The following is a 12,231-nucleotide window of genomic DNA, read 5'->3' on the forward strand; positions in this document are numbered from 1 at the left end:
CTGGTGGTCAGATGGGAAGGTAAGTTATTGGATGTTGTTGAAGGAAGAAGCTGGGGTTGTGTTCACTAGTACAACAAATCAGGTGAGCTAAACATGGACAGGCTGGCCAGGACGGGGCTGTGTTTCTTGCCTCCTCCCTTCCTCCTCCTCAGCTGCTTGGTGTTGGCAAGAGGCAGTGCCCTCATGATAGCCAGGTTGTGCAAGATGCAGCAGACCACCACAAGTCATGGTGAGTACTACAGAGTTCCTCCAGAATGGTTCAGGCAATGAAAACATTGTTTAAGCATCGCAATGATCGTATCAATGTCATTTGGTGTGACAGCATGGCTCTTGGTCTATGCACACTGTGTATGGGTTGCACACTGGAGCAATCAGCCAGATGTCTAGCAGATAGCCCTTGTAGCCCTCTTGTAGCCACTCTTTGGTCTCTTGTGGTGATTTAAATGCTAATAGTACACCAGGCTACCAAAGAATGCAGGCATCATGATTGCTGCTAGGAAACCGAGCATTATGCTGCATGATGTGCTGAGTACATTATGCAGCATAATGTACTCACACACCAGTTGTGGTACATCTTTGAATTTACATATGATAACTTTCAAGTTTTCCCATTTAAAATTTTATCTAAATTATTAACTTTAGTTCAATATAGTATCAGGCTCTCAGAGTGGGTTTTAACCATCCTCACAGTTTTGTCAAATCTGGTTTGTTTTTCAATTCATTTAGCCAGATGACATCCAATTGTCAGTTTAACTAGACAGGTATCTTATAAATTACCCAAACAAGATAAAGTTAATTTAATATTTAATGGAACCTTTCACAATTGTAAGGAAATGGAAGGAGAATAGAAAAATAATCTTAAAAGGGGCTTATGAAATTTGATCATGTGAGCTGACTAACAACTAAAGCACTTGCTCTTATAAGGGCTTCAGAACATAAGAAATAGGAGTAGTGGACCAGATGGGCCCTTGAGCCTGCTCCACCATTTAATACAATCAATACAGATCTTCAGCCTCAACTCCACTCTCTTGCCTTCTCCCCATATCCCTTGACTCCATAAGAGACCAGAATCTATCTTTCTTAACCCTGAATACTCAGCGTTCACAACCCGCTAGGGTAGACAATTCCAAAGATTCACAACCCTCTGAGTGAAGAAATTTCTCCTCCTCTCAGTCCTAAATGATTGACTCCTTATCCTTAGACTGTGCCCCCTTGTTCTAGATTCCACAGCCACAAGCTCTCAGCATCTATCCTGTCAAGCCCCTCCACAATCTTGAATGTTTCAATGAGATCACCTCTCATTCTTCTAAATTCCAAAGAATATAGATCCAATTTATTCAGCCTCTCATTATAGGACAACACTTCCATCCAAGGAACCAAACTAGTGAACCTTCGCTGTACTGCCTCCAAGGCAGTATATACTTCCCTAGATATGGAGACCAAGGGCCGGATTTTCGTTTCCCAATGGAGGTGTGAATTGGGTTGTGAAACGCTGAACTTAGTTTTTTTTTTTGCTGAGAAAACAATTTTCCTCTCCCTTGCCAGCTCCATGCCATTTTCATGTAGCCTTTTGGCAGGCCAGGAAAGGCTTGGATGCAAAACGTACATGCGTTTCTTCAGAGGTCGGGGTCCCCATTGTGAGGGCCACAGGAAAATTGTATTTCCTCCTGCACACTATTTTTGTGGATTTTGTAAGCCCTAAAAAAACGCATTTCCTTGGATAGTTTATGATCACTGGAGGAAGCCTGCTTAAGAAGCAGGAACATTCTAAAAGATAAGTGTAAAATGTTCTGACACCATCAAATGTCACTATTAGATGCTGTATTATAATGTAGATGTGTTTTTAATGCATGATTCATCATAGCGATTTGTTCTGCAAATGTAAGTTGATCCTTACATTGACCAACACTGTGTAATTGTTGTCATGCATTATAATACTTTTCCAATTTCAAAAGTACCATAATGCTTTTAAACTGACTGACTGCTCTGGCTGTTCAAAATATCTCTGCACCTGATCCGCTCCATTGATTTTTCAGGCAATCTTTTTTAAAATGAAAATTCAGTTCTTGTCAGTTTCAGGCAATGTAGCTGGGAGCTTTTGTTGTGACAGCTGTAGCCATTATGAATACTTGGTTGGGTTTCAAAAGCTACTAATGCCTTCAGCTCCATAAGTGGTCCACTGAACAGAATATGTTTTTGATGTGGTTTACAAACCTAATGGGCACTTAAAGGATTATAATTTTTTTTGCAGTACCTTTTTTTCTTTCCTGTATCAGTAATAATTTGCTTGAATTCAAAGTTTTATTAGATTACTAAAGGCTTAATTTTTTTAAAATTTTAAAATAATTCCCATTGCTATTGCATTGCTCTTTCAGAATGTATATTGAGTGTACTGAGTAAGTGACAATGGAGGATACATGGTGTGGCTTGGACGTGGCCTAGTGGATCTGAGGGGGCATAGGTTTAGTTGGCATGGTGGTGGGGACTTAGGGGGCATGGGTGATCTAAGGGGGCATGGACAGTGAGAGGGCACGGGGGCTGGGTGGAAGGGTGAGGCATGAGGTTTAGAGGGCCTTTAAAAGATTTTGTGAGCTGTATTGCTGTGTTGGAGAACCAAGGCAGGCCTTCTAGCTGGGCCCCTCCCTACCACACTCCTCACGCACTCCATTGCCGCTCACAAAATGCACTGCAAACCCAAACACTGTGAAAACACAAAGATGCAGGGCAAAGTCACACATGGATTGAGTGTGCGGTCCAGTAGGCGCAAAAGTGCATAGGTCAGGTTTTCTCGAGCCCACGCAACAATCTGGAACCAGAATTGCGTATAGTACTCCACTTGTAGTTGCACCATAGCCCTATATAATTTTAACAAGACTTCTTTATTCTTGTACTCCAATACCTTTGCAATAAAGTCCAACATTCCATTTGCCTTCCTAATTGCTTGCTATACTTGCACGCTAACTTCTTGTGCCCATTGTACAAGTATATGCAAATCACCAGCACTGATCTTTGCAGCATTCCATTAATTACAGCCTGCCAACTTGAAAAAGCCCCATTTCTCTCTATATTCTGCTTCCTGTCCCTTAACCAATCCTCCGTTCATGCTAACATATTACTCCCAACTCAATGAATCCTTATCTTGCCTATTAACCTTACATGTGATAACTTAATGAATGCCTTTTGGAAATCCAAGTATATGACATTGCTGTGAAATCATGCTTTATATATAAAAAAAATGATTGATGAATTTACAGGCTGGAAACCTGGTTTTTTTCAAAGACTAAAGCCACATCCCAGTGACTTGGGATCACAGTCAAAGATGGCTGTACACTTGTATCATTGTAACTCTTTCGAGTACAAACATGTTTCCATCTGTTCCTATTCAGATGAAGTTACATTGTTTCATAGTTTGCCATTGTGAGATTTGAACTCTTGATAATCTTTTTAAACCCAGTACCATAACCACTTGGCTATTTAGGCCAAGCCCTTGTATCATTGTAACTCTTTCAAGTACAAACATGTTTCCATCTGTTTTCAGATGAAGTTACATTGTTTCATAGTTTGCCATTGTGAAATTTGAACTCTTGATCTTGGGGTTACAAACCTAGTACCATAACCACTTGGCTATTTAGGCCAAGCCTTGTATCATTGTATCTTCTACATTCCAAAAACCATTGTAGTGGAGACCACCTGTCTGAAAAGCCACACCAGAAACAATGGCCTTGAAGAGGATGAATGGGGGCCATGTCCTTTCCCATTAGGGAAGCATCCAGACAATCACCTGATACTCAACTGGGCGGAGACAAGCCATTAGACATAATCACTTGGGCAACAGGGCCCTGATTGAGTGTGGAATTTCCAGCCATGATCTAATCAAATTAGAATTGGAATACAGCAGCTATTACGTTATTTGATTCACTGGGTAGTTATAAATTTTAAGCACCTGCTTTTTCTGCAGCGCAGGACAAGCAACTGAGATGCTGAAGGAGCAAGATCCTGAGTGGGTTCCTTTCCCACCATCCCCTGCTCTCTCTCTCTCTCCATCCAATTTGCAAGTTTTGAACCCTGTCTGCTCTTTTCCACAAATAGGCAGAGATTTTAAAAATAACTCAACCTAGCGCTGTTGGCCCTAGAAGAACAGATAAGTTGTACATTTACAACTTTAAACTAACTCAACACCGAAAGCAGGACTACCGAGTGAAAGCAACGGTACCACTAAATTCAGCTTGAATCCAGCTAAGCCACCAACCTTCAATAGACATCTACCACTTTAATTTTAGTGAACTCTAAATTACTTCATCTATCCTCCTCACTCTGTCAGTGTTTGAGTGAGAGAGAGAAAACAAGTTAGAATTTATTATCTTTCTTAGACCTCTTTCCTTTTCAAAACCTCAAGAAAACCTGATTCACTGAGGATGAAGATGTTCATGGAGCCTCCTCCTCCTGTTAGTTGTTTAATTATCCACTCCCTTTGTGTTTGTGGTAGGATAAGGGAGTTTTGATTTGATTTGTTGGGTGTGGGATTGCTTAGCTATCTAGGGCATGATGCTTCCAGGACTAAGTGTGCAATGTAGCCCCCTGTAGTAACTTCACCAGTTTCACACCTCATTTTTAGGTATCCCTGGTGCTGCTTATAGAATGCTCTTCCACATTCCTTATTGAACCAGAGTTGATCCATTGGCTTAATGGTAATGGTAGAGTGAGGGATATGCAAGACCATGAGGTTACAGATTACGGTGGAATAAAATTCTGCTTCTGCTATTGTCCCTTGGGCCTCACAGATGCTGCGTTTTCAGCTGCTAGACTGGTTCTGAATCTCTCCCATTTAGCACAGCGGTAGTGCCACGTAATGGAAGGTGCCCTCAAGTGTGAAGATGGGACTATGTAGTGATTATTCCTACGAATGCTATCATGGACACATACAACTGCAACAGGTAGATTGGTGGAGCTTAGGTCAAGTCAGTTTTTCACTTCTGTTGGTTCTCTCACCACCTGTCACGGGCCCCATCTGATAGCTTTGTCCTTCAGGATTTGGCCAGCTCAGTCAGTAGTAGGGCTACCAAATCACTTTTAGTGATGAAAAGCTAGTATCAGTAATGGCAGGTATTGACCTCCCTCACAAGAATCCATTCTGTCCCCTTTCTACCTTGCAGGAGAATGTATGTTAAAGGGTGTGGAATTGGATAGGGTCTAGTGTTTCTGTGAACTTGATGTTGGAAGAATGAGTGCTTTTGTGAACTAGACTGTTGTTTTTTTAAAAATTTATTCATTCACGGAATGTGGGCACTGCTGGCTAAGCCAGCATTTATTGCCCACCCCTAACTACCTTAGGAAGGTGATGTTGAGATGCCTTCTTGAACCACTGCAGTCCATGTGGTGTGGGTACACTCACAGTGCTGTTAGGAAGTGAGTTCCAGGATTTTGACCCAACGACAGTGAAGAAATAGTGGCATAGTTCCAAGTCAGGATGGTACGTGGCTTGGAGGGCAACTTCAGGCGGTGGTGTTCCCAAGCATCTGCTGCCCTCGTCACTAGATGTGAAAGAGTGCTGAATAAGGTAACTTTTGGGCAAAAGTGATGGCTTGGTGTCTGTTCAAAATCCAGACATTACTAAGATTAAAAATCTATTATTTGCAAAGTATAAAAGTACATAAAATTAACAGAATATATAATTTTTAATGTAAAAATGCAAAATTTTCCTCCACCCCTATAAACACATATTTGCTTCAACATTTGGACTTCCTCCTCAGGCTTTTGGGCACTTGTTTGTTTTGTTTCCGTCTAATAAAAGTGGAAGAATGATAATGTATACCTAACCTCTTAAATTACGTAATCTGTGAAACTAATAATGAGTCTGGGGCTCAGCAAAATAGCAGTAAATAATGGCACTAGATAATTCCCAAGGACCAGGTGAGTTTTAAAGAAAGAAGATAAGAAGATTGTAAGATCATAGCCAGGCCAACTGCAAAGTTCTCTCAACTTGAAACCTTGCCTTTAGATTGGAAAATTTGTCATGGCATTTCGCTATTTTAAAAAGGTGACAGGGAAACCAGGGAATTATAAACCAGTAGCCTAATAATTGTTTTTTGGAAAATTGCGAAAGAATAAGATGACTGAACACCTTGAAAAAGTTTCAACTGATGAGAGAGAGGATTTGTAAAGGTTAGGTAATGCCTGAAAACCTGATTGAACTTTTTTGAAGAGGTGAATAAAGGACTGGACAGGGGAATATCTAAAGATGTTTTTTATTTGGACTCTCAGAAGGCATTTGATGAAGTCCCTCCTAAGAAACTATTAGTTAAAATTGAAGGCAAATTGTTGATCTGGTTAGGAAATTGGCTGAGTGGGAGGAGATAAAGAGTAGTGATTATGGGCAGGTACTCTAATTGGCAGGATGTGAATAGTGGTGTCCTGCAATGATCCTGCAATTGGGGCTCTATTATTCTATGTGTTTATTAATAACTTAGATAATAGAATAGAAAGTCATATATTCCAATTTCCAATAACACAATTATAGGCGGTGTGTAAGCAGTGTAGATGGAAGCATCATTTATTACCATCTCTTGGTAATTTTAAGCGAATGGGCAAAACTGTGCAAATGTAGGCAAATGTGATCATCTACTTTGGACTTAAATAAGATAGAACAGGGAATTTTCTAAATGGTGAAAAGCTAGAAACAGTGGCAGTCCAAAGAGACTTGGGGTCCAAGTACACAGATTATTAAAAAATTGGCATTAACAGGTACAGAAAATAATCTAAAAGGCTAAAGAATGCCACCCTTTATATCCGAGGACCAGGACACAAAGGGTGTAAGTCATGTTTCATCTATACAAAATTCTGATTAGACCATATCTGGAATATTGAGAGCAGTTCTGGCAACCACATCTTTGGAAGAAATATTGGCTTTGGAGGGAATGCAGCGTAGGTTTACCAGAATAATACCTGGACTCCAAGGGTTAAATTACGAGGAGAGATTTCCCAAACTAGGGTTGTATTTCTGGAAATTAGCAGATACCAAAGAGAACAGTTATGGTGCATAAAGTGAACGTACTTCTGCTGGTTGGGGAGCCTAGGGTTAAGGGGTCATATTCTAAAAATTAGAGCTAGACCATACAGAAATGCAATTAGGAAAAACTTCTACATGCAAAGAGCAGTAGAAGTTTGGAATTCTCTTCTACAAACAGCAATTGATGATTGATCAATTGTAAATTTTAAATCTGAGATTGATAAGATTTTTGTTATCTGACAACAATAGATGGCTATGTGGAGTTAGGTCACAGATCAGCCACGATCTTACTGTATAGGGGACAGGATTGAGGGGTTGAGTGACCTACTCCTGTGTGTGAATAACTATTTGTTTCTACTTTCAGGACCAATCTTGAGTTGCTAGCTTTTTGGGGACTGTCAGCTTTTTTGAAACTGTTGGCCAGTTTTTCCTTCTTTTCTCAGTTGGCGCATATGAGAAACTAAAGCTTCAATTTAGGCCAAGCCAAAAATCGTAAACTTGCAGCTAAATCTCTAGGGGATGCAAATATAGAAGCAAATTCTTCAACTGTGAAGGACTGAGCAGTACAATGTAATCAAGAACAGTATACATAGGAACAAGAGTATGCCATTTAGCCCCTTGAGCCTGTTCCACTGTTCAATCATGACTAATTTGTGACCTAACTGCATGTACCCACCCTTGCAGGGTGGAGTGTTGAAATGGCAAGTGACAGGGAGGTCTGGGTAATGCTTGCAGACAGACCGAAGGTGCTCTGCAAAGTGGTCACCCAATCTGCGTTTGGTCTCTCCAATGTAGAGGAAACGCATTGGGAGCTACAAATGCAGGAGACTAATTTCATCCTACTCCATTTCCGTCAACTCCAGCATGATGCCACCACCAAACACATCTTCCCTTAACCCCACACCCCCCCCAAACAGGCGGCATTCCGCAAGGATCGTTCCCTCCGGGACACCCTGGTTCACTCCTCCATCACACCCTACACCTCAACCCCCTCCCACGGCAACTTCCCATGCAACTGCAAAAGGTGCAACATCTGCCCTTTTACTTCCCCTCTCCTCACCGTCCAAGGGCCCAAACACTCCGTTCAAGTGAAGCAGCATCTCACTTGCACATCCCTCAATTTAGTCTACTGCATTCGTTGCTCCCAATGCGGTTTCCTCTACATTAGAGAGACCAAACGCAGACTGGGTGACCGCTTTGCGGAACACCTTAGGTCTGTCCGCAAGCATTACCCAGACCTCCCTGTCACTTGCCATTTCAATACTCCACCCTGCTCTCATGCCCACATGTCCGTCCTCGGCTTGCTGCAATGCTCCAGTGAAGCTCAACACTAACTGGAGGAACAGCATCTCATCTTCCGACTAGGCACTTTACAGCCTTCCGGACTGAATATTGAGTTCAACAATTTTAGATCATGAACTCTCTCCTCCATCCCCACCCACTTTCTGATTCCCCCCCTTTTTTTCCAATAATTTATATAGATTTTTCTTTTCCCACCTACTTCCATTATTTTTAAATGTATTTCCATCCATTGTTTTATCTCTACCTTTTAGCCTTTTTTGATTCCTTCACCCCACCCCCACTAGGGCTATCTGTACCTTGCTTGTCCTGATTTCTACCCTTAATTAGCACATTCCTTAGTTAATATCATCATCTTCAACACTTCTTTGTCCTTTTGTCTATGACATCTTTTGGCTATCTCCACCTATCATTGGCCCTCTATCCAGCTCCACCTATCCCACCCACTGTCGCCACCACCCCCCCCCCCACCACCATCCGCCCCCAAACCAGCTTATATTTCACCTCTTTTCTATTTTTACTTAGTTCGGTTGAAGGGTCATTCGGACTCGAAACATTAACTGTTCTCCTCTCCGCAGATGCTGCCAGACCTGCTGAGTTTTTCCAGGTATTTTTGTTTTTGTCAAAGACATACTTCCCTCTCTTCTCATGAGTGCAGGTGGCTGCATTGTATAACATAAGAATATAAGAAATAAGAGTAGGTAATGTGACCCCTCAAGTCTTCTCTGCTGTTCAATAATATCATGCCTGATCTGACTGCAGCCTCAACTCCACTTTCCTGCTACCAATCCCCCCACCCCACCTGCCAATATCCCTCGAGTCACTCATCAATCAAAAATCTGTCCAACTCACCTTGAATATATTCAATGACCCAGGTTCCACTGCTCTCTGGGGTAGAGAATTTCAAAAATTAACAACCCTTAGAGACAAAATTCCTCCTCATTTCCATCTTAAAAGGGGGATCCTTACTCTGAAAATTTGCCCCCTAGTTCTAGATTCTCCCTTGATGAAATAACATCCCCTTAGCCTCTACCTGTCAAGCCCTCTCAGTATCTTATTTGTTTGAATAATTCCTCTGAACTCAGGCCCTAAACTGCTCCACCTTTCCTCATCAGACAACACCTTCATTCCAGGAATCAAACAAATGAACCTTCTCTGAATTGCCTCCAGTGAAAGTATATCCCTCCTTAGACAAGCAGACCTAAACTACTTAATACCATAACCAAGCACAGTGTTAATGGTCCATGCAAGCCCCCAACAGCCAGGATAGGATCTGCTGGTACAATACAAATGGAGCAAATTCCTGAAGAGCTCAATTCCCCTACTCTGGGATTAGATAACAACTGGACCATAGCTAATGCTTTGAAACTGCTAGGATCTAAGCATGCTCTTTGATCTGCTGTGATTTGAACTGGGGCTGCTATAATTATGGTGTAACAATTCAAAGGATTCATGTGATATGCTTTGCTGAAGAACTATTTCAAGAACTGAAACCACAACAAATTTCAAGTACATTTTTGCTCACATCTATAAGGTCAATGATCGCAACCATCATGGTCAGGATTTTCCCCTCGGCGATTTGGGGGCGGGGTCCGTTCGCCGAGGGGAAAATGACGTGGAATGATGCTGGGAGGATAGTTAAATGCCCTGCCTGGCCAACCTTAAGGCAGGCCAGGAGCCCCAGTGGCCTGTAGATTATTAATGAAACTTCATCCACTGGCAGGATGAAGTTTCTTTACCGTTTTGTAAAAATGTAATAAATTTTATGAGTTTGTTATCAACATGTCCCATCTCGTGTGACATTGTCACATGAGGGGGACATGTTAATAATTTTAAAATGTCTCTATTTTTTGACTTTACTTACCTTTCACTAAACTCCCTGAGGCAGGACTTTGCCTCAGGGAGCAGTGTGCTCTTTCATGCGGATCATGGGGATTCTCCACTAAACCCCCCCACCCCCCCCCCACCCTGAACAGGAAGCACTGCTGTTGGGCGGGCCTTAATTGGCCTGCCCACTCAAAATGGTGGCGAGCCCCGTTTCGGTTGCAGGGTTCAGTTGCCCGCCTGCCATTGAGTCGGTGGGGCCCACCCATCTGCCAGCCAAGGGTTAAATTCTACCCCATATCTTTAAGGTCCAGAAAACCATTTGACGAAGTTAAGAAACTTGGAACCCAGCAACATTATGGACCCAAATACAGATCATCCAAAATACATTCTTTCCCCAACCCATGAGGTGAGCAGGCCCATGGAGGGAAAAAGCAACTTGATGCTTCTGTACATGACCATTCTGAATTTACTAACAACCAGGTTGAAAAGTCAGTCAAAATTAACACAAAGTCTGCAAAATTGCACAATGGATAATACATTCCTCACGTGACTTTATAAAGTGATAAAAACCCAGGGCAGTTGCATTTATACAAAGCATGGGAAGGGGATGATCATGTAACTTACCTTGAAGTACATTTAAAATTTCTTCAACAGTTTCCTGATTTCTCCCACAGGATGATTGGTATGCTCCCACTGTGTGTGAGGTGGAGGGAAGGAAGTGACATACATCTTTGAATCACAGGTCTGGGGTCAATTATTAAAAAGGTGACGCACTTCCTGAAAGAACACTTACTTCTGAGTTTCCTCAGAACTGTAAAGAGAGTCACCTTCAGTGTACATTTCCCATATCAGTCACCCTTGTGGCCTAAACAAGAGTAATATTTTGCATTTTTGGTCCACATCCACTAGAAACAAAGTTGAAACCCCTCGTCCCCAAAATATACTTCACGTAGAGCCCACTGTCTATAGAGAAGGCTATTATCGTAACTTCACGTGGACTTGAGCCTCCTTTGAGGAAGTCAAGGTGCAGGATATTAACTCTTTGCGACAGTCAAGTCATCCATAAGGATAATTCCACATATAGTATAAACAAGTTTTTTCTTGGCAAATCAATCTGCTCAAATCAAAACAAGATCAATTGCAACTTGCTTAGGGTTACTGATGAACTGGACTACTTTTAAATTAAGCTCAATTAAGAAATATTTACATTCTGTTTGCATATTTAATTCAGTAACCGTAGTTCACTAAGAAATATGTAACGTCAAATGAGCAATATTACAATATAAATTACATAGAAGTTTAGTATGCACCCATTTCTTAATTTAAAGGGATTCATAACATATAAACTCAGTCAAAAAGGTTAGAAATACTTCAGGGCAGGCTACTACAAATATGCAGGAGTTTTGCTTCATGCTTTGAAAATAAATATCAATACAAAATGAGCAATATATACTTAAGATGAAATAATTTTGACAATTGGGTTAGCATTATAAAATATCATGACAACATAATATATATAGTACGTTGAATTCATAATGTGTGGAAGATAAAGCTTTTGTTCTTAGTCATCATAGCTTGTTTGACAGTTTACACTATGATATATTATTCTGCTTACACAGAGATCAGAGAGTTAACATTAATTTTGATATACTGTATATCAAGATGTAAAACTGTACAGTTGACTTAGTTTGTGGGCACAAGGTGGTACTATGTTGCCTGTCTTGTTCAGAACTAGGGGGTTTCTTTACATCAGTACTTGGGGCACACAAAATTCTCTGGTATAACCATTTCCTTAAAAACCTTTGAATAGAAAATAATCTAAATTATTCTTCATTAAAGAACTTTTACATCTTTTGTTAAGATTCCTTGTTGAAGTATAGTTCTATGGGCCTTCCAGATGTGACAGTAACTTTTAATAGTTACTCCATTTCAGGAAAGATAATTTTTGTTCACACTTGTGCCCACACATGCACAATTCCTGCAGAATTCATTGAATAGTAATCAGAAGCAGAAACCCAAGTTGAATTTCCTCTTCCTAAACCAGGGGATGAGAGGTCAATTATATCACCATCCCAGCTAAAACCAGTTAATTGAATTGG

At 41.0% G+C, this 12,231-nt stretch overlaps 1 protein-coding gene across 6 annotated transcripts in view; it reads right to left on the reverse strand.

Annotated features, from left to right (window-relative positions):
- Window positions 1-12,231, reverse strand: part of dcaf6 (ddb1 and cul4 associated factor 6) — a 178,344-nt gene that overhangs the window by 44,305 nt on the left and 121,808 nt on the right. Inside the window, exon 16 of one of the 6 annotated variants that reach the window (XM_041210643.1) lies at window positions 10,765-10,825. The exons of the other annotated variants lie outside the window; for them this stretch is intronic. Within the exon in view, the coding sequence (XP_041066577.1) occupies window positions 10,780-10,825 (46 nt within the window). The 3' untranslated portion in view covers window positions 10,765-10,779. Of the gene's footprint in view, window positions 1-10,764; window positions 10,826-12,231 lie in introns of those variants that run through there. 6 annotated transcript variants of the gene reach the window in all.

Source organism: Carcharodon carcharias, chromosome 18 (assembly GCF_017639515.1).
Source record: "Carcharodon carcharias isolate sCarCar2 chromosome 18, sCarCar2.pri, whole genome shotgun sequence".
NCBI classification, from domain to species: domain Eukaryota; kingdom Metazoa; phylum Chordata; class Chondrichthyes; order Lamniformes; family Lamnidae; genus Carcharodon; species Carcharodon carcharias.